Here is a 23,090-nt window from a genome sequence, read left to right on the forward strand (position 1 = left end):
GCGGACATCCTAAGCCTGGTGGAGGACAGGGAGGGGACTGAGGCCCTTCTGCTGGTTGACAGATGTCCTGATGCTGGTCCTCCCGCTCGGCTATCTCAGTGCTGCCTCACTGCCAGTGGGACCCCTCACTGCCACTCTCTTGCCCGCACTGTCCCCTGCTGTCCAGTGCCTGCCAGACTGCCCTCCTCCCAGAACTGGCAAACTGATGTGTCCCCAAGACACTGACTTCCCAATAGCAGGTACGTCTCTAATTGAAGGTCCAGATCGCTCATTCCAAAGGGAATGCCTGGCCAAGTCTCAGGATATGACAGGCTCAGATACCCCTTTCTAGAATTTCTGGGCAATGATTGATGTCTCCTGCCATTTTATCCACCATTTATCACTGACAGTTTGCAATTCAGTGGCAATCACTTACTTAACCAAGGAATGTTTATTGAGCACCTACTATCTGCCAGGCACTGTAGGATACAGTGGTGACTAAAAGAGTCTCTGCCTTCATACAACTTATAATCTAGTGGTGGGAGATAGACAATAAAACAAATATATAGGATGAAGTCAGGTCCCTAAATGCAACAGACACTTCACTGAACAAACCCATGTTCAATGTGGGTACAACAAGGGGTTTCCAAGGCAGTAACCTTACAGTCACCTGAATAAACTGCCCTGGACCGTTCCAGCGCCATAAGAACCACAGGGCCCCAGACACACCCAGGAGGCCCAAAGAGTCTGAACAAGGGCACCTCTAGCTGCTGCAGGCTGTATGGTTTAGGGAATCTGGCCCTGGAGCTTAGCTTGAGTCCCTCTAACCTCAAACGCAGGAGGCTGAATAAACTCCTGATTTGCATCTCTAAAGCCCCACTCTGCAGCACCCAACAGTTCAGGGGCTTGGATGTGTGGTCTGTCAACCAGACACCTGGGACCAAGTGGCAGAGAACCCACAGGAGACAGTGGACCAGGTGTGTAAGAAAGACATGCCCAGGGCACAGGCTGATGCTGTGAAGAAAGATGAGGTCAGAAAGCAGGAGGGAAAGAAGCTCCAGAATGACAAGGAATACAAAACCTGCTACGTTAAAGTGGCACAGGGGGCCAACCTCCCCACATCAAGCTGCTTGGTCTTCCCAGAATGCCTGAAATAAAAGCTCCCAGAAACGGGTTTCCAAATTCCTTCCTGGGAGAGTCTATTCATCCGGAATATAATGAATAAGCCGCCTTCAGTTTTGGAGGGGTTTTTTTTCACAGTTATTTTTACAGCCAGTCCTTGGAACCTCTGAACTAATTAAAAAAATTGAAGCAATCCGCTTTGTCCCTGACAACACGTAAAGTCTAAGACCTTCTCAATTCTTAGTAATTTTATGATTTCGACAAGGCCGTTGGTTGGCCTGTAACTTTGAGCTATGAAAGGGGCAAGGCTGGTCCCAGTACCAGCCCCAGACTGCAGTCAAAACGAGACGCAGGGTTGGGAATAGTGGCAATCTGGTGGCAATGAGGTGACATGCAGAGTATTTAATATAGGGGATCCAAAATGTGTCCATAATATAGATAAAATGCATCTCCTCCTTCAGCCTGATTTCACAGAACTTTCCTGTAATTGAAGAATGGAATATAGGCTGAAGAGACTAAGCCAAAAACTCTCTTTTCCTTTGACAGAGGAGAACACTATAGCATCTTTCCGATCCTTAGGCCCTCTCAAGGTTTTGTAAGAACTACAGCTTTGCTATCCCTGCAGTTATTTGACTGCTCTCTCAATTTTCATCACCTATTACAGAAACAATGTCAGGAATCTGGATGTGAGAGGCTTATTCTTGAACTCACTCTAAAAGTATTAAGAAAGAAATGATATAGAAAGTAAGGCAGATGCTTTAGACACCCTGCCTGTTTTTCCACTTGGAAATGTGACATCAACTTGACTGTAAATGTATTTCTAAGCTGCGTGGTGGAACAAACCTGCAGATGGGAAGAGGAGGGGGAAGGAAAGGCCAGACACCAACCAGAGAGGAATAACAAAGTCACTTGAAATTCTGACACTGCCTGACATCGATTCTGGAAGAGGACCGGGAAGTTGATACGTAATTGGTCTGAGAAGGTTTAATTCAGCTAAAAACACTTAAATATATCTGGCATAGTTATCCAAGTCCTGAGGACTATAATGGTTTTGCAATTTTATGAGAAGGTAAGACAGGTCTGACGCACACCAGGCCCCAATGCTTAACAATGTACTAGACCCCTTGTGTATAAAAAGTTATATGTTCAGATGACTGAAGAGACTCTATTTGTGCCAATCTCTGCTGTATGGCAAAGTGACTCAGTTATACACATATAGACATTTTTTTTTCTTTTTTCTTTCTTGCGTCCCCCGCATCGGCAGGCGGACTCTCAACCACTGCGCCACCAGGGAAGCCCTGTAGACTTTTTAATGACGGCCATTCTGACCGGTGTGAGTTGATACCTCATGATAGTTTTTCATTGCATTTCTCTAATGGTTAGTGATGTTGAGCATCTTTCCCTGTGCCTACTGGCCATTGTAAATCAACTATATTTCAATAAAAAATAAATTAAAAAAAAAAGAGACTCTAGTATTTTACACAGAATCTGTTCTTCTACTCAGTAACTGCCATTCTTTCTAAACCACATTGTATCTTGCCATTTCCGTCGGTGCCACAGTCACCCCGAGAGCGCCAGGACCTCAATGAAATTCTGTAGATTTGGAGATGAGGCAGCAGGGCTTGGAAAATATTCATCTTGTTTTAAGAAGGCACATCTATCAAAGCCAAACAGACAAAAGAGGAGGATGCTAACCAAACCTATCCCAAGGATTTGTTCATCAAGCCTGCTCAGCCTTACACTAGAGCTAGCGGGACGAATCCTCACAATTACATTGACTAAGATTTATTTTAAAAAGGGATTTGTCTGGCAGGATGTTGAGAAATGAGATGAACCATGATTAGCTTTACAAGTGTTCCAGGAAAAAACACTATGGATATGCTTATAAAATATATCATGGGGCTTCCCTGGTGGCGCAGTGGTTGAGAGTCCGCCTGCCGAGGCAGGGGACACGGGTTCGTGCCCGGGTCCGGGAGGATCCCACGTGCCGCGGAGCCGCTGGGCCCGTGAGCCGTGGCCGCTGAGCCTGCGCGTCCGGAGCCTGTGCTCCGCAACGGGAGAGGCCGCAACGGGGAGAGGCCCGCGTACCGCAAAAAAAAAAAAAAAAAAAAAAAGATTGAAGAAAAGATGAAGAATGAGGGGCTGCTTTGCCCTAAACAAGGCCCGGAAGTGCTGAAAAGGCCCGCGTACCACAAAAAAAAAAAAAAAAAAAAAAAAAAAAAAATCATGGATGGGCATTGAAAAATCAGTGATAAAATGTGGTGCTGCTTTTGCTCATGATCAAACTAGCAATGTGGGAAATGGAGGCTGTGGGAAATGGAGGCTGTGGACTCTTTTTGGGGGGGGGCCTAAAATTCAGTGAAATATTCAAATGCTTTGCTAACTTGAATAGGATACTGATGTATCCCTGGTCCTTGTTTCCAAGTTTCCTCAGAAAAATATGTACCTTACATCCCATTTGAAGAACAAGCTTCCTGCGCAAGACTAGCAAATTAAAGATGGGGGAGGCATTGAGTCCAGCCCCTCATGTTACAGATGAGGTCAGACGACTTGACCAAGTCTACCCGTTACTCAACAGCAGGTCTAGAAGAGAACAAACATCTCCCAACTCCCAATTTGGGGCTCCCCCTAGCTCTGAAGTGCTTACTCCTGCTAATGGCCCCAAGGACTGCAAAGCAGGAGGAGACAGGGTCCCTTCCAGAGATCACAACCTACCTGAGAAAGCAAGACGCTCACAGGTGAGAAATAGAAGAAAAACACAAAATGGGAGATGGTAGGTTCTGAATGATGTAGGGGATGAATTTCAGAGATAATAACCGAAGTTTCCCTCTCCCACAATTTTCTTATTGCCTGCGGCCCTCCACCTGCAGAGTCTGGGCTGTCCATTGCTTCAGGGCAGGTGGGGGCTGATGGACCCACCATTCATCAAGTTTCTGAATTTAGACTGTTTTCAGATCACAGCAGAGGAAACAGTCTGGAAGGACAAGGCTCTTCTCTACTGCAAGGACTGAGGTTTCGGAGACAGAAGAGGCTTTCTGAGCTGAGAAAGGCTAAAAACCTAGGGCAGGGCGTTTACCCCGTGAATTGGACTGCAGAAGAACGTGTGATGCTGCAGGGGCAGCTTTTCCGCCTCAGCAGATGTCCGGTTTGGGTTTCTGGTGGGAGGAAGAAGACTGGAAGAGACCTGACCAAAGCCTGGATGCCAGAAGGTTTCTGAGTCATGTACTGAACTCCTGGGCTGAGCCCTGCAGGGGTGGGTGCTCCAGAGCAGAGCAGACCTGTGCCTTCACTTGCCAGGGGGTGAGGGTGGTGGCTCAAGAGCTGAGTTCAGCTCGATTACAGAGAAATACAACAGTTCCACATTTATACCTGAGCAGGTGACTGTGAAAATTCATACTCACTGAAACAGGAGGTTCTTACAGAGTTCTCAAGAGACAGCAGAAAGTGTTATAATCCAACTGATGGTGAGCCTCTAAACATGCCAGCTCATAGAAAGACCTCCAACTTCTGAGTCTAGATTGTCTGTGACCCACACATTTTAGCCTATGCTCAAGCCTGAGGCAATGAAATATTAAAGATGGACTCACAGAGGAAGTCCAGTTCTCCCCGCAATAGACAAAGGAAGGACTTCTCACAACTATTCTTGTTACAAAGAAAGATAAGTCTTCCAGGCACCGGTTGCACAGCTCAGCATCAGTACCTTCTGGTACAAATAATAATGTCAGAAGATGTCAGGGTGAGATAAAAATAAAAGGGGGAGTGAGGGCACATGGAATGTTCCTTCCCTTCCATAACCAGTGTGTTGTACAAAATTTAAAAGTTTAACAAATGAGGATGAAGGAGAGAAGGTTTGCAAAGAAGAAAGGAGGGAGGGTTGATGGGGATCCTCTTTGCTTTCCTAGTCAATTCTGAATATTGTTCACGTTTAGTGGATATGACCTGGCTTTTTGCACAACCTTCCCTGAATACTTCCAACTTGTCTTCCCCTCAAAGGTTAATGGCAACAATACTGATGTTGAATAAAGATAGAAATTGTCTACTGGAAGCGAAATACTTTCCATGAAGCCTGTGCGGTGCACGGATGGTTTGGAGGCACTGTTATTGCTGCCTGAGGTTGGAGCGGGCATGTAATCAATACTATACTTTTAATGAGAGCCACAGAACAGACTTCAGCTTGTGGGTTTCCAAAAGCTGAGAGTCTCCCTGTTTACAATCTGCTCTTCAGAGCACTTTTGCCCATTGCTGCTGTGCGTGTATCCATCCATACAGTTTTTGTTTATAAAAATCCCAATTTTTATAAGACACTGGCACTCTCATTCATGCCAATGGGGGAGTGAAATGGTACCTTTGGAGAATGACCTGGCAATAGGGATCATAAGCTTTAAAAAGTACGTATGCTTTTTACCTTGGCAATTCCACTCGTAGGAATTTATACTAAGGAAATAATGAAGGATATGCACAAAGATACAGTATAAAATGCTTATTATAACAGTGAAAAAGTGAATAGAACCTATAGGACCAACAACAGGCCACCGATGAATAAAGTATGGTGCAGAAAGAAATACAATGGAATCCTGTATAGATAGTCAAACTATTATAGAAGTAAGTTTACTGGTATATAAAGAACTTCACAATATGCTTAGTGAGAAAATTAGACTATAAAACTATCCAATATAATTTTTGGTAATAATACACACATATATAGGAATACAGATGCTCAGAAAAAAATCTATAAAGGCAGACACCAAATTACAACTTGTTTCTAGATGGCTGCATTGAGTTTTCTTCTTTTCGCTAATCTGTATTTTCTGATTTTTCTACAATGACTATGTATTATTTGGATATAATTATTTTAAAACTGGGAAAAGCACCTGGCATGTCAGGAGAATGTGTAGTAGCAGCTGCTCACTTTTGTTCCCTCTCGTGGGATAGGGGTCCTGACAACCCTGGAAGGACAGATGTCCCTGAACTGTCACTTCAGCCTCTCAGGGAAAATGTGATCATGAGAAGCCTGCCTCCATTTTTCTTTCATATCCTGGCTAGAAATTGACACCCTATATGTAATTGAAATCACAGAATTAAAACTTATCTTTGAAGCCAGAAGGACTACACAATCATTTTTTCAGAAATGGATGTTTGTGTAACAGAGCATCAGAGGAGTTGTCCGTGTGGGATACTGTCCTCAGCCTTTGATTTCCTGATGAGTATCTTTGGTTATTGCTTTTTTCTTATCAACTGTCAAATAGTAATACTGTCTAGTTTTCCAGGTTCCCACTCAGAGGACTCTGAACATATAGACCCCACACCATCAAACAACATTCTAAGTGCACCCACTCTTTTCACCTCCAGTAGTTTCATTCATCTCGGGTATCGTTTGCTAATTTCATGATCATGTAGATAAGGCTGCCACCTGCTTCTCCGAAAAACCCCAAACAAATACCTCTAGCTTGCCTTATAAAGAACGAGTCCCATGTTTTAAAATAAACTACTCTTAGAGGAGGAACACAATTTTCTTTTAAATTATCAACAAAATAACTTAAATATTAAGTGAATAATTTTATCTAGACGTTATACAAATCCTAGAACCTACAGATTATACCATTAAAAATTAGCCTCTGAAAGTAAGAAACTTGGATCAATCACATCAATCATGGATGATTTAAGAGCAATCTTATTTACTGGGGAGATGGGCTAGATCAGTGCTCTGTAAAAATTTCCGTACAAACAATTCACATGACTCAGGAAGTCAGGGGTGGGGCCTGGGATTCTGCATTTCTAACAAGTTTCAGGGTGACGCTGTGGTCTGTGGACCACACTCCGAGTAGCAAGTTTCCCAGTTTGGTGATTTTATGTGCTCTGCCAGGCCAAGAATACACTGTCTGGGCAGCTGACAAAATGTAGAAGGAGTAAATACCCCAACCTGCACCAGCTGGAGTTCTGTGGCTCTCAGCTTCTGCTAAGCCTCCACCTGAGTGGCTGCAAGACCCATACCTGCCACAAACGACGCTTCCAGGACTGTGGCCTTTTTATTAGTGTTACCTACAAGCTACATGTTAAATGGCTCCAGCCTTAAGAGGAAGGTCCAGGAACATAAGAAGCGTCTCAAACATGAAGCCACAGTTGTCCCAGAAAGCCTCAATGCCTGGGGGCATGGAAGAGCCACAAGCACCAGGCCCTTCTCCATAGGCAGGAGAGCCAGTTCCTAACTGGAGTGAGGCCAGTGCATTCCCAGGAGGACAGAGGAAGCCTTAAGGGCTCTTTCCCACATAGCTACAGGAGCTGGTGCTGTCAGTGGCCCAGATGCCCCATGCTAGGGAATGCGATAGGTACTTCTGAGTAAAAGCTTTAATCTCACAGTCACTTTGGACGGCAGAGCCACAAAGCAGGACAGACCAGACAAGAAAATCAGATTGATCTGTCCCACATGCACAACATCTTAATGGTTTCCGATTGGTCTCTGCAGTCATCGCCACACATCAGGAAGGACTGTGTCATCAGTGATACAATCGTCCAGCACAAGGCCACTCACGGAGAGCCCGTCTAGGGCTGTGGAGTCACTCCAGCTGTGCAGGAGCTCACTCTGAACCTCCATGAGAACAGCTCTGCACGTGAGCATGACTGTTGGGACAGAATAGGGTCTCAACCAGAATAAAAATGAGAGTAGTTCTTGTTTGGGGTTCATTTGCTGCAAGTTGCACACTCAAGACCTCCTGGCACACAAAACCCCGACTGTCCTCCATTGAAAATACGTACACATGTTCCCGATCCATTGATTTGTTTTATGTCAACTGTTGGGTTTACAACAGTTTTTTTTTTTTTTTTTTTTTTGCGGTACGCGGGCCTCTCACTGTTGTGGCCTCTCCCGTTGGCAGGCTCAGCGGCCGTGGCTCACGGGCCCAGCCGCTCCGCGGCACGTGGGATCCTCCCGGACCGGGGCACGAACCCGCGTCCCCTGCATCGGCAGGCGGACTCTCGACCACTGCGCCACCAGGGAAGCCCTACAACAGTTATTAATACTAGTGACACTGTATATCAAACAGTGTCACTAATATTAATAAGCGCTTTGGAATCAGAGGAAGTAGAAAATCAAGGAAAGTAGTGATGGACGTGAACTGAGATACTTAAAATACCTGGCAGGTTGGTCTCTGATGATTGTATTACCATCTATGACTAACTTTGTCTGAAAGGCGATATTCTAAATTAGAGAAAATCGGTGACTTTTTTTTTTGGTGCTTTTACTGCAATAGGAGTGTGAAGCTGGGGATGGAATAGGTGGATTTTTTAGTCTTTTGGCAAACCTGTGAGGTTGCCTACTCCATACTGATCACAAAATTAAGCTACTGCATTGGCTGAAACTGTTCTTCATAAGGATTAATGAATAGATTTGAGTTCTGCCTAGATCTTGTGGAATAAGATTCTGAAAGCTATGTGTTCTGAAAATCATAATGGAGAAAAGTATTGTACACAGAAGAAAAAAATGAAAACTATGACATTTACAAATGGATCATAGTGAAATTGGCTCGCACCATCTCTTCCAAGATACTGACCTTCCTTTTCTGGATGTATGTGATAAAAACTGGCTCTAAAATGAGCAAATTCTGTCAATAAGTTATCGTCTCCTCTAACAAAAACAGAAAGAAAATAACGAGTACTTCATATCCCAAGTCTGAATTGAGCTCTTGGATACGGAGACACAGATCGTATATGTTCAAATGTCCCCCGTCACTGATGAGTTCGACAGCGCACAATCGTATCTTTTCAAGGTGTTGCTGCTTTGAAAGCTCCTTACATTGTTTATTAATTAAATCACAATGGTCTTATCTTTCCCTGCACGCTGACGGGACCCACAGATGCGGCCAGAGACAAAATCAAAACGTATGATGCTTCGGTATCCTGAAACAGCAAGGAAATGATGACACCACTGAGAAATGAAAGGGAAAAGACAGCATTTAGAAAGATGCGCGCGTGAGAAAAGGCAACCTCGGGAAAGGATGGTATGTCATCCTGTCAGAGCGGCAAGGCAGACTTGACAAGCCCCATGGTGGCTCTAGAGCAGCTACGGTGCCTTGCAGTTAACCGAAACACCCCAATTTTCCTATTTAAAAAACACCCGCAATCCACCTGACCCTTTTTCCTGGACACCAGTGTGTGTCCAGAGGCCCCCGACACCAGCTGGACCTTGTAAGGCTGCCCTCAAGGGCAGGTCATAGACATGGCAGCCCCAGGAAAGCTGAGGGGACAGAAGTCCATGGGACCAATAGCCTGTAGAAGCTCGGGGCCAGCAGGGAGAGTGCAGGCAGGAAACGGGGAAGCTACCTGAGTCACTGGAAGGACAGAGCAGGGAGTCAGGGAAAGAAAGTTAGGGAAGAAATAGTAGGGCAGGAATCTGAGGCCTGGAGGAGGGAGGTGAAGACAGATTCAGTGACTCCCGCCCACCCGTGACATGTGCCTTTTTTCTACAGCGTGCTACATGCTCCTGGGCTCAAATGAGGAGAACACACTGCTCGTGGCCATTTCTCCATAATTTCAGACACAGAGAATTCCTCAGGGCATCGCCAAGAGCCCTCTCTATCATTTCAACTGACCTTTTATCACGTGTGCTCTGAAAAGCCTGAAGGGGCACAAAACTGCAAGGCAGTCCTGCCGTCACTGGCAGTTGATAAGGGCCAGGTGAAGAGTTAACGACTCTACTTGAGGTTCAAGAAGGAACAGTCTTAGGGCACAATTAGTAGGGCAACTAGAGAAGAGGCTCAAACAGACAGAACTAGTTAATTCTTCGACTGCCTCCTACTGGCATTATCCTGGGGCTAGAGACCTGCAAGAAATGGTATACCGTCCTGAAAATATCATTTTTTCAGCTCCCAGCATCTTCCAGGAGGAATTCTCCAAGTATCACTACGATATTTATTTGAAAGGAAATAGTCAATCACACATGAGAATTTCATTAGCATTACGTAGCACAGTTGATGTTTTTCCCCCAGCATAATTATTGTTTTTCTTTTATTCTGTCTATAAAATTCCCACTTTCTATTTAAATCGCTTAAGAATGCAAATTGTAGGGCTTCCCTGGTGGCGCAGTGGTTGAGAATCTGCCTGCTAATGCAGGGGACACGGGTTCGAGCCCTGGTCTGGGAGGATCCCACAGGCCGCGGAGCAACTGGACCCGTGAGCCACAACTACTGAGCCTGCGCGTCTGGAGCCTGTGCTCCGCAACAAGAGAGGCCGCGACGGTGAGAGGCCCGCGCGCCGCGAATGAAGAGTGGCCCCCGCTTGCCGCAACTAGAGAAAGCCCTCGCACAGAAACGATGACCCAACACAGCAAAAAAATAAAATAAAATAAAATAAAATAAAATAAAATAAAATAATTAATAAAACTCCTACCCCCAAATTCTAAAAAAAAAAACAAAAAAAAAACAAAAAAAAAGAATACAAATTGTACACAGTGGCTTGATGATCTTCTAACCAGGTTGCTGGAAAAAACAACCTAAAATTCTGAGAGTATAAATTAAATTCAGCTTCCTAAGGAAGTATTAGGCTTTACTGAGATCTCCTGAGTGCTAAGAGTGGGTTTAGTTTTGCAGAAAACACAAAGAAAAAGCCTTTCTGCCCCTCAATCTAAAAAATACAAACGACAAGTCGCAATTAGAAAAAATTCATCCACGTAAAACCAAAACATCCATTAAAGAAGCCCCCCTCAGCCACTCCCCCGAATTGAAAGTGACACTGGACACAGTCAACTGCAATGCGATTCTTTAACCCAAGAGGTCGAGGAGAAGCAGGAAGCCCAATGATCTCATGGCGCCCCCCCCTTCCACCTATTTCAGGGGAGGGGGGATAAAAAGCAGCAGCTGCCCCTCACCACAGGGTCTCTACTGCCACCGACTTATGGGTAGCTCACAATACAGAAGCTCAGATTGATTCTGAACAGCCCTCACTTCAGGGTTAATGCTACGGGCCACCAGAGTGGATGCCCATCCTCTGGACTCTTATTCTGGGACCAAGGAAAAAGATACAGTGTCTTTGATTCTTCTCTACTTCCCTCCCTCCCTTCTCCTCTCTTTTGAGAGGAGTTTCTAAGACAATCACATCTGAGCATCCCAGAGCTCCTGGAGAGGTCCTTAGAGGTCATTCAGCCCAACTTCCTCTTTCCAAAGAGGGGGAAACTGAGGCTCACAGAGGGTAAAGGTCTTGCCCAAGAGCATACACCTAATGTATGGTGGAACCAGGACTGGGGCCTAGGACACCTGAACCCCACACCACTGCTCTGGTACTTTGTCTTAGGGATGACCTTTCTTCTTCTGCCATCAGGGGCAGGCAGCGTGAAGAAGCAGCCCCTGCATTCCAAGAAGAAAACCGGCAACTAAATAGAGTGGTGTTCTTGCAGGAAGCTCTGCTGACAATCCCGGTAATGACAGAAACCAACTGTGGACAGACAGAGTCTAACCCCAGCTCTTCCCAAGGAAGCATTCAGGCCTCTGTGAACTCAGGAACAGACAGGTAAAGGGGCATCAGGTGAATGTGTGGGAAGAACCACTTGCACACACAGAAAAGTCCATTTCCTAAAAGTAAATGGTAACCAATGCTCAAATCCCAATCAGGAGTCAGGAATCATTCAGAAACAAGCCATTCAGTGGCGAGAGGCTGACAGATCACAGGACAATGACAATGAGGCGCCGGAGCCGCTTCCAGGACCAAAACGTGGGAACTGGGGCCGACTGGTCAGCCCTCTGGGCCCGTGGTCACACAGAAGGTGCTGGCACCAAGTTGGCTGTGACAGGGAGAGTGACCCTGGAACTGCACCATTCAGGAGAAATAGGAAACTTCTTTCTACTCAGTCCTCTGAGTGATTATCTAGCTTGTGGGGAAATGCTATTTTTCACACCTACTTGGAAAATACTTTTTATTATTGCAGCACTGTTGAACCTATGTGTTAAAGGATAGATTTAAGACTCTAGATTTAATATTCTTTTTTTTCTTTTCAGAAAGGGTCCACTCTGTTACCTTTAACTGAATGCATAAGGGGTCTTCTCCTGTGTATGGGTGTGGCCAGGATTGATGCTTCTGGCTGGGAGGAAAGGCAATTCAGGCAACGTAGAGAGCAAAGACAGTCAGAGGCCCACCGGTATCCTCCCCTCCCCTCTTTTTCCTGCCCAGAACAAGGATGTGATGGCTGTGGCAGAGGCAGCCATTCTGTAACTTTGAGGCAACCCTGAGGATGGAAGCCAAAATCTGAGGACTGTGTAGCACACCCACACTGCCTCCTCTGGCCTTTTTTTTTTTTTTTTTTTTTTTTTCAATTAGAGGAAAACAAACTCTTACTTAAGTCATTTTTTTCTCTATTATTGGTAGTCAAATACATTTCCTAACTGAAATATGAAACGCATATACACCCTCACTCACCAAGAGGCCCCAACACTGAAGAATGAGGCAGGACTCTCCAAAAATTTAAAGAGAAAAGGAACAGCAATAAAAGGCTATTGATCCCAGTTGCACTAAGAGAAATTCCAACTCAGAGATCGCAATTAAAATAATGGAGAGGAAAACATCCCAAACCAAATTAAATTACCCATTTCTCTGACAAGAGAGGCGCTTTGTTGTGAGCCAGACGACTGCTTTGGGAGCTACAAATTGAGCAAAGGCTTCGGGCAAGTATTTTATAAAAATCATTCTTAAAGAAATGTAGCCTCTGGGCAAAACTGAAAATGGCAGCAGAGAGAGAGAGTTCAAGAGAGCATTCTCGGATTTTAGGAATGCAGAAGCTTCAGGGAGGAAATGCAAATCACTGGAGCATTATTCTCATTATTACTAATGGTTCTTAATAACTAAGGGGCAATGCTGGGTCTCCAGTTGGCTGAAATGATCAGAAATTGCTCGCTGCAGTTATACTAACTAAATATAATTTGACACTAAATAACCATCCCAGATATACAGCTTTCTGCACAGTCTCTCATTGCAAAGGAAAAACTAAGCCATAACATCAATAAATAGAATAATCCAATTAAGTGTCTTTCCATTTGGGAACTATTTAGAATTGAGAGCTTATCAGAATAGTGAGACAGGCCAAAACAATTCAGTGTTTACCGATTCAAAACATCAGGGCTTTTATTGTAAGAAAATTTTTTTGTTATTTTAAAATAAGTGTTTAATCAGTCTGAATGGCTCTCTAGTGATCTTCATCATTGTAAATTGTTCCTAGATATAACGCCTAATTTCCCATAAATAGATTTACTTGTAATTTAATACTCAATACAAGCACCTTTTTCTACGCTCAAAGAATGTTTATAAACATACTTTTTTTTTTTTTACCATATATAATCATCATCTGTGGTATCTGCCTGCAGGTACAGAAATACAGAGGATACACAGGAGGAAATCTGCCCAACAGAGGAACCTGGGCCACCTCACGATCCAATGAATGCACTCTGAGCTGTGAGCCCACGGACAGCAGGTATTTGATACATGTTTGTTGAATGAATGAGTTACCTCAGCTTCATCAGAGAAGGTATTTTCCAAGCATGCGGGTTAATAAAGCCTGGGCTAGTTCCTCCAGGCTGAATTTCCACAGGGAAAGTAGTGGCACGTCTAGCCCTCAAATCAAGGTACAATCACATTCCCCAGGAAAAGCCTCCACTTTTATCCACTCCCCAGAGAATCCTGTATCACATCCTTTGGCCAGGATACCTTCGGAGATTCTTTCTATTAAAGCAAGGGTTACATGGATGGCCTTCTCTACATACAGAGATGGGACTGACCCCCGGGGGGGGGGGGGACCGAAGACAAAGCTGAAGGACATTTAAGCCATACTTACTGCTGGTGGAGGACATGTGGCTGTAGTCAGACCTGAAACACAAAACCTTAGTATTAGTAGGATTAGACATTATTTTTCTCTGTCCAAGTGATCTCTTCAAAGTAGAATTTTAAACAGTCAGTGGTAAGTAGCATTTAACTGGTAAAGAAGTGCCACAAATTAAAAACTCTCATGCTGCGGACTGTTTTGTGCAGAATCAAGTTATGTCTGGATTTGAGAGCACAACTTTAAAGGCATTCTAGAAACCCGGGGTCCTTCATATGGGCTCTGTGAGTCTCCCAGATGGGAGACCAGATGGGTCCCAAACCATCTAAATTTACTGGCAAATTTTTGAATGGAAGCTGATTTTCCCGGAGAGAACGCTCAAAGTTTTCAGTAGACTCTCAGAGGGGTTCATGACTCCCACAAAAGGTTAAACCCTTGAAATGTCAGCACCACTCCTCAGGGAAATGTTTCTTTGCTGATGTAAGCAGAGGCGAGGTGGACCCTGGTGAGAGGGAACCCTGGCTGGGAGGGCTTCCACATTCAAGGCCTGGCTGACCGTCAGGTTAACACACAAGCACAATGATGGTAGATTTCAGTTCCATCTAGGAAGAAATCCTGCTAGATCTGGAAAGGGAAAAGGCAGGGTTAGGGCCAGGGTGAAATAACCCATCAGTTTGTATGCTGAAAAATCAGCTGCTGGCATTCGGCCTCTGTGAGAATGGGAATGTGGCCAAGAACTTGTCTGCTTAATCTCTGCTAAGCTTCCGCTCTACTTGTGTGGCTCTTAAACCGTCCCTCTCTGGCAACGTACATGGTATAGAAGCTATTGGTTTTCTCCCCACAGTGTCCCCAAGTCATTCTTGGTAGGAAATTAAGCTCTCAGGCATGGAGGAGTTTATTCTACCAAGGTGGTAGTTAGGGGACATAGTTATGCAATTAAAGTGGTTAGTTATGTTTAATTTTATAGATATACACTCCTTTTATTTACTTAGTCTCATGCTGCCTTTCTTGAATCATCCAATTTTTACTCCATTGAGTTTCTTACCACATTAAAAAGATATATACAAAACTTTTTTTAAAAAGTCATAAAAAGCATGCCTCTCACTAATGCAAACAACCTACATCTCCCACACAAAATGATGCACTGACTTATTGGTAGAGGAACAAAATGGAAGAAAAACAGCATGTGATTTTCTCTTTTCAAGTGAAATACTTTAGTTGTCACAGAGTCACTGAATTGCAAAACTGGAAAGAATAACAACTACTAACATTTGCATATCCCTTTATATACTACAAACTGCATCCACTGAGATCTCATCCAATTTTTTATATCATTGATTAGGAAACTAAAGTGATAGTATCTGTAAGGAGACCAGGAGGTGAGGCTTGAACTAGGCAGGCAGAGCGGTGGTAAGGAAGGAGTTAGAAGGGAGAATGGATTGGATAGAGCCTGGAGACATGCTGGCTAAGGGAAAAGGGAGAGGAGAGGGAGGGAGAGAAAATGAGAAGAGTCAGGGATCAGGAACATTCTGAAATGCAGGATTTGTAACCCCAGTGTTGGTGCATTAAATTCTTTCTGGAACCAGGCAGGACATAAATAAACTTTCAGACGATACTTAGAAATGTAACTGTACATATATGCAATGAATACTCAACCAACATCCACTGTGGTAGATGCAACAGCAAAACAATTCCATTACAATATGATCATCTTAAGATGGCCAGGCTTCAAAGAAATTGCATGACAATTCCAATAAAACATTCAGTAAGAATGTGCAATCGTATTTATTTTATTTTTAAAATTCTGTCAGTATTTTCAGCTAGGATCTTCCAAATACTCTTGAAGCATATGGGTTTCGCATATGCATACGTTTTAAAGATCTGCACACAGATGGATACCTAGGTAGAATGAAATTTACATTTGAAACATATTCCAAGAATCTTAAAGTGCAAAGGGGGTATTTTAGGGCAGGTGCTAGCATAATGGATGCCCCTGCCATGAATCTCTCCATATTTCTCATGATGAAAGGCACCGCCCAGGTCAGGCCTGCCAAATGGTCGGTCTTCTGTCACTCTCGCCCTGCTCCAATTCCTTCCTCACACAGCAGCCAATCTTTGCAAGCCACAAATCTGATCATGTCCCTCTCTGGATGAAGTTCAAGCTCGACAGTGCACAACAGTGCACCCCTCTTTCTATGACTGATGGCCTATGCCCAGCTCTGTAGTCTCATCCATCACCCCAACTTCCACCCCTGTCCACCATCAAAACAGAAATCAGGGCTTCCCTGGTGGTGCAGTGGTTGAGAGTCCGCCTGCCGATGCAGGGGACACCGGTTCGTGCCCCAGTCTGGGAAGATCCCACATGCCGTGGAGCGGCTGGGCTCGTAAGCCATGGCCGCTGAGCCTGCGTATCCGGAGCCTGTGTCCCGCAACGGGAGAGGCCACAGCAGCGAAAGGCCCGCGTACCGCAAAAAAAAAAAAAAAAAAAAAAAGAAATCAAACAGAAAGAAAAGTCATCTAAAACTTCACATTACTCTCCAGCCTCTGGTCCTGGTGACGTAATTTGTACCCAGTTGCCTTAACGATGGAGATACAATTATAAACTGCTCTTTTCACTAAACTCCATTATAAAATGCTGCTACATGGTTTCTGTAACTGTAATTTTAGATAAGGTGATGTACTATAATTCAGTCAACCATTTCCCTTTTGTTGGCTATATGACTGTTCCCGATTGTTCACTTTTGCAAAGCACATGGTGATGAGAAAGTTATAAATACCGCTTGATATTTAATTTCCTTGGAAAAATTATCATGATGGGGAATGGGGTCTGAGTCAAGGTATGAAGACTTTCATAGTTCTTAAAATACATTCCAAATAACCCCAAAAGGTTATTTCCTGGAAGTATGGCTGGTGAAAGACAAGCTGTAAAGCTTGAAAAAACTGTATGCATAAATAGGTTCAACCAATTTCAGATACTATGATTCTCTGGAGGGATGTGGACTCCCAGCTTTTTTAGGTAGGAGGAAGCAAGCTGCAGGGTACCTGTCTTGGGAATTTTGTTTACTGGTCTCACATCCGAAGAATTTAAACAGCTGCCTCTGAATAAGACATTCAGCTTTGCCAGAATGAAGCATGCGAGGTGAATCCACAAATTTTAGGGTGAAAAATTTGTGCACACATGATACAGATGAGCAGAGTAATACAAGGATTATATATATTCACACGTCTGACACATATAGTAAACACATTTTCAAACATTACCTTTATTTGGTATCTGTGCCTATAATGAACAGAAAGTAAGGTGTGGTCCCTTGACTGCGCTTTAATTATAATTATACGTATAGGGGTTAAATATAAAGGGGTCTGCACTCAAGACAGTTTACCACCGTCAGCAGCCTATTTGCCAATTTTTATATTTATATAAAATGGATACCTTCCTAAATTCTCTTTTCCAGGGAAATCTTGGGATAAGAATTGACCTTGGCATTTCTGAAAAACATCAGCTCATCGCACCATGGACCTCATCTGTTAACTCCCAGTCCGTTGAATTAGATGCCATGGTAATTTAGAGCTATCTAGCTCCACCTTGAATGCAAAGATAATAGGGTACCTAATAGATCATCTTGTCTTCTATGCAAGATTTCCCCATCTAAAATTCTTTAAGCCTGTCCCCTTTAAAATGGATTCTACCTATTCCTTTCTATCCACCTGTTTATAAACTCTAGACCTGTGAATTGTTTGTTATCACTGAAATCACAGTGACGCATCAGTTGGAGTTCACCCAAAGATAAAGAGCATGGTATGACCCTATGTTTTCAGAAGCTCAGTGACAGCTGCCACAGACGTGGAGATCCATTAATGCCAGGTCAAACTTCTGAATGAAAATAATCCATCAGCTATGGTTATATTTGAAAGACTTAGAGGCCAAATCTGGGAGACAGCACTAATGCAACACCCATTGGAAAACATTCATCTTAGCCTTTTGTTTGGATTTACAAAACACTGCCTGTCCCTCTGTTAAGAGACTCTGTTTCTTAAGACAGTTGACCATGGTCAATAGCCAACTTGCCAGTTTTTTCTAACAGAAAGTACACAGAAGCACAAGGCTTGTTTTCAAGTGGATCTGGAAAGTGGGAGTTTCAAAATGACATCAATCGCCACAGAAGAATGCTAGTTTGCTTTTAGTCTTAGCCTGTATTGCTGGGGGTGTCAGCAAAGGTAGCATTTCGAGCAAAAGAAAATGTCTGAGCAGAAAACAAGAATTAATTACAGACCAAATAGCTCTTTGAAAGGCAACTTCACTAGGCAGGAGGTGTGCTGGAGATCCAAGCTGCAATCTAGGCCACTAACTAGTCATGCACCCTCTGAACCTCCATTTCCTCATCTTCAAAATAAAAATAATTATCAGATTGAGGCATGTGCTGTACTCTTTCCGATGTTCTGAACAGTAATCAAGTTGCTTAAGGCATTTAAAAGCATCAGAGCCTCTACTGTGATGAGTACAAAGAAAATATGGTCTTGAGTGCACCTGGAGATGTACATTTTTATTATATAAAACTCTAAGTTTACCATTTGGAGTGTGTTTCATAAGAATAATAATGTACTAGGCTTCCCTGGTGGCGCGGTGGTTGAGAGTCCGCCTGCCGATGCAGGGGACGCGGGTTCGTGCCCCGGTCCGGGAGGATCCCACATGCCGCGGAGCGGCTGGGCCCGTGAGCCATGGCCGCTGCGCCTGTGCGTCCGGAGCCTGTGCTCCGCAACGGGAGGGGCCCCAACAGTGAGAGGCCCGTGTACCGGGGGAAAAAAAAAAAAAAAAAAAGAATAATAATGTACTGAGGGTTTACTTATGCCAGGCACTGTTCTATGGGCTTTAAGTGTATAGACTCATTTAATCCTCACAACCACCCTATGAGGTGAGTACTACTACTGTCATCCCCATCTTACAAAGGAGAAAGCTGAGGGCAGAGAGAGGTTAAGTAACTGGCTCAAGGTTCCACAATTCCTAGGGGGAGGAGCCAGAATTTGAACCCCAGCAGCCTGGCTCTTTGGACTGTACGTTTCAAAGGGATCAGCACAGTCTGTCTACTGGCAGCGGAATCCACGAAGGTTCTTGGAAGCACCTCTGATATGCTGCTGAAAGGATCAGTCATCAGCTCAAGCAACAGCCGTAGATTTCCCTTGCTCCTATCTTCTGTTCACCCCAGCCCAGCAACAGTCCCTCTCCCCCAAATCTTGATGATCTCAACTACCCACTGTCTCTCTCTGCCTGCCCCCAGGTGGGTGAACCCTGCTGCAGGAAAATCAATGGCAAGGCAGACTGGTACCTTCATACATAATCACTAATCTTGACTGGGTTCTCACTCACCATCGCCCGGAACAACAGTGTCAAGTCTCCATTCTCCTGGGGGATGGGGTCTGCATTTGCACTGAATGGAAACCCATCTTCCCTTCTCTCCCACTGGTTGCCACAGGGATGTCCCTCCTCTTTCCAAAGCCAATCTGTCCACATGACCTGAAGTCCATCTCCCTGCACATTTTCAGAAAGCTGACATTACAGATATCCGTTTTTCTCCTACGTAGTTATCAGTTCCCATTTACAGAATCCTTCCTATGAGCATTTATTGCCCAATTCATGCCTCCGTTTAAGAAATCCTTCCCTCATCCCACACTCTCCCCTCCAGCTACTGTCTCTCCTCACCCCTCCCTTTCCCAGACAAAGGGCTCCAGCCACCTACTCTTCCTCAGGCTGACCCGGTTTCTCCTCCACTACCCCTCCGCCTTCTTTTCATCATCTCCTTTTAAAAAGAAGGGCGATGACTTCCTCATCCTGATTTGTTTCTCAATAGCACAGCTGATATCTTTCCTTTCTTCCCTTGGCTTCTAGGACATCACCTTCTTCTTTTTTTCATTCCATGCCTAGTTTTTCTCAGGCTCCTTTATCAGCTAGCTCATCCTCCTTTACCTGAAATTTAAATGCTGTAGTTTTTCAAGGCCGGTCTTAAATAGTACCTGCTTCCCAGATTTGTTGAAGGATTAAATGAATTAATGAAATATGTAAGTCTTAGAATGGTACCTGGCACATAGTAAATGCCAGACTCGTGTCTGCTATGAACTTTAGTTGATGGAATCCACTCCTAGGGCTTCAACTGCCATTTTTAGGCTGACAGTTCCCAACTGCAGTCCTGTCTGACCTCTTCTCTAGGTAGATTACTTGACTGCTGACTCATCATCTTTACTTGGATGTCTCCCAATACTTCAAATGCAGCATGACGAAAATGAAACTTATACCCTGCCCAAACGAGGTTTGGAGGGGATCACAGGCTACTCTGAGAATCCGATGAAAAACAGTACCTTATAAGACTTCACAAAGCCCATCATTTTGCATGCAACTTAAAGCAATTCATGCACCCCAAATTAAGGCTCCCTGTCTGAGTGGATGTGTCACTTGAGCTGACTCTTGAAAGAAGAGTAGAGTTTCATCTGGCGGACAGGCGTGCCAGGTGGAGAAGGGCCTAGGGGCAAAGAGGGCAGCTTGACACAGGTGAGGAATTGGAAAAAACCCAGCTGATGTGGTTATATGCAGGGTGCAGGGACGAGCCTGCCAAGTGACAAGGCCAGAAAGAGAGGGGTGGGGCCCCCATTAACACTGGGGCTTGTAGGCCATGCTAAACTCTTTGTGCTTTGTAGGTGACAGAACCACTAAAAGTTTGCAAGGCAGAGAGACACGATCCGATTTGCGTTTTTAAAATGATAAGAAACACATACTGAGCAAGCTTTCTTCATGCTTTCTACACAATCTCGACAGGTAGCCGTATGAAAGCTGGAGAGGGGTAAGAGGCGGCAAGCTCTGGAAAAGCAGGGGAACTGTGAACAGTTTTTAAATAAGTAATCTCAACTTTAAGGGATATATGAATATGCAGCAAATACAAAACTAATAAGCAGTCACTGAAACTATTTCATTTAAATGCATGCCACTTTACCTTTAGCTTAAGAATGCTACTGGGGCAATAAAAATTCTTCAAACAATTCTGTCCTTTTAACTTACACACTTATGACAGAGACAGAGAGGTGTCCGCATGCTCAGCAAGCCCCTCCCAGGAGCCCTGACAGCTGTCATGCTGTTTGCTGGGATCCTGGGGTGATGACACTCCTGGGTCAGGGCTTTCTCTCCATTTCTGAGAGAGCCCTGGCATAAAAGATCTGTTTTAGGTGAGCTCTGCAAATTGAAAACCAATGGACCAGCCGGTGCTTTATTTAACCCAGCTGAAAATGACCTGGTTACTTTTGTTTCTTCTATTCATGTTCAGCTAACTGGGGCGGGGCGGGGCGGGGCGGGGCGGGGGTAGGGCGGGAGCCAAGGATCTTCAGTTAAAGTTGATAAATGCCCCACATACAAAACGTGGGAGAAAGCACAGGAGTTCAGTATTTGGAATCAGGTTACAACACTGGAGTGTAACAGGGTTCTGTAGCGAACCATCAATGATCACAAGGGCGGATAACAGGGAAAGCCCATTGCAGGGTAAATGTTTTGGGGCAGTAAAGTCCCGGATTTGGGCTCCAGTGGATAGAAGCTGTAAGGAAGGGTGGGGTTGGGCAGGCAGGCGGGGGCTGCCTAGGGAGCCTTTCTCCGGGTCAGGTGTGACCCTAGGTCCATTCTGGGCCTGGACTCTCTTCCTCTCCTCACAGGGTTGCCAAATCCTGAGATCTATGTCTAAATCTCCCCAGCCTTCCTGGAATGAGGCTTTCTGTGTCCTGGGCAGCTCCAGCCCTCCCCCTGGGTTACTGCAGAGAGGCAAAGACACCCTCTCCTCTGGGTCGGTCCCCGCATCCTGGATGTAGCGCTGACTCTGCACCGGGAAGTCCTCTAGAGACAGGGGCTGGGTGGAAGCCTTTACAATGACGTTCGTCTCCTAAAAGACATTTAGTCTTTTGTCCCACTCAGGAAAACAGTGTGGTTCGGAGAGGGTTAATTAGTCTCCAAAGGTTTGGACTAATTGTTCGAGTCCGCCGAAGAGAAGAGGACATTTTTAAAAATAAGCAAGGCTAGATCATAGCACCATCTTCATCCCACCTGTGCCCAAGGCAAGCGGCTCCAGCTGGGACAGGTGCGCTCAGGAGTGAGGAAGTTCGGCGGGGCAGTGGAGGCGTTGGGGAGGGCGTCTTGGCAAGCACAATAAAGCCATAAAATGAAAAACGCCATCCTCTTTGAAGACTTCTGAAAGACTTTTAGGTCTCACGTGTCCTACCCTCTTTACCTTTTCTCCCCCTCCCCAGACCCCCATCCTGGACTCCAGGGGGTTCCGGAGCTACAATAAGAAAGTCCTCGCGGAAGGTGGAAACAAGTGCGAGAGCATCTCTTGTCTCTCTAACGGTGATACAAGGGGACACTGCATTTGCCCGGCACTCCACATCAGCTCAGTGATGACTGAGGGCAAGAGGGGCTGGGGTGGTGTGGGCTGCGTGGGGTTACTCTGAACCTTGAGTCCTTCCACTTTTCTGCCTTCCAGGGTGGGGCCCGCCCTAACCAGGGCAGCCACGGACCCCGCCGCTCTGCCCTCAGGGCCGGCCCAGCAGAGAGCGGGCTCGCCACAGCCCCTCCGGTTTCCCCAGGGGACCCGGCAGGAGCAGCAGTCCCTGCAGCCGCGTCCCGCCGAAGCGACTCCGGCGCGGGGTCCAGGAAGGTCCCGGGCCGGGAGGAGCCGCCGCGCAACTCGGAGAGTGGCCCCCGCCCACTGCCCGGCCCGGTCCGCGCCGCTCACCCTCCGGTCTCTGCGCCCGAGTCCACGCAGTCATCCTCCTCGCCGCTACCCGCCTTGGGGTCCATGGCGCGTTCCCCGCCGCGCTCCGCTCGCGGGCGCCGGCGTGACCCGGGACGCGCTCCCTCCGGGCCGCCCAGCGCAGCCCGGACCAGCCCGAGCTGGCTGGGCTCCCTCTGAGCGTCTCACGGCCCGGGCTCCGGCAAACAACTCAGGAGCCACCCCGCGCCGCGCCCTCTCCTGGCCGCGCCCAGCCAGGCCCCCGGGACTGTTCCCGCCCCGCCCCTCGCCGCGCGGCCGTGCGAGCGTGTGCGCGCGCAAGAGGGTGCGTGCACGGAGCGCGTGTGCGCGCGGGGGTGTGCACGTGAGCCAGGGTATGTGCGTACGCAAGAGGGCGTGTGCACGCGGTGTGAGCGCGCGTGGGGGGATGTGTGCAGAGT

General features: G+C 45.7%; 1 protein-coding gene across 2 annotated transcripts in view; it reads right to left on the bottom strand.

The window, feature by feature from the left end:
• FAM124A (family with sequence similarity 124 member A) overlaps window positions 1-22,833 on the bottom strand; it is a 108,748-nt gene extending 85,915 nt beyond the window's left edge. For both annotated transcript variants that reach the window (XM_024126059.3, XM_055089517.1), the window contains exons 1-2: window positions 22,654-22,833; window positions 13,910-13,941 (exon numbers count right to left, since the gene is read on the bottom strand). In XM_024126059.3, the coding sequence (XP_023981827.1) occupies window positions 13,910-13,941; window positions 22,654-22,718 (97 nt within the window). In that variant the 5' untranslated portion in view covers window positions 22,719-22,833. The remainder of the gene's footprint in view (window positions 1-13,909; window positions 13,942-22,653) is intronic.
• Between the last annotated feature and the right edge of the window lie 257 nt (window positions 22,834-23,090).

This window comes from Physeter macrocephalus, chromosome 13 (assembly GCF_002837175.3).
Source record: "Physeter macrocephalus isolate SW-GA chromosome 13, ASM283717v5, whole genome shotgun sequence".
NCBI lineage: Eukaryota > Metazoa > Chordata > Mammalia > Artiodactyla > Physeteridae > Physeter > Physeter macrocephalus.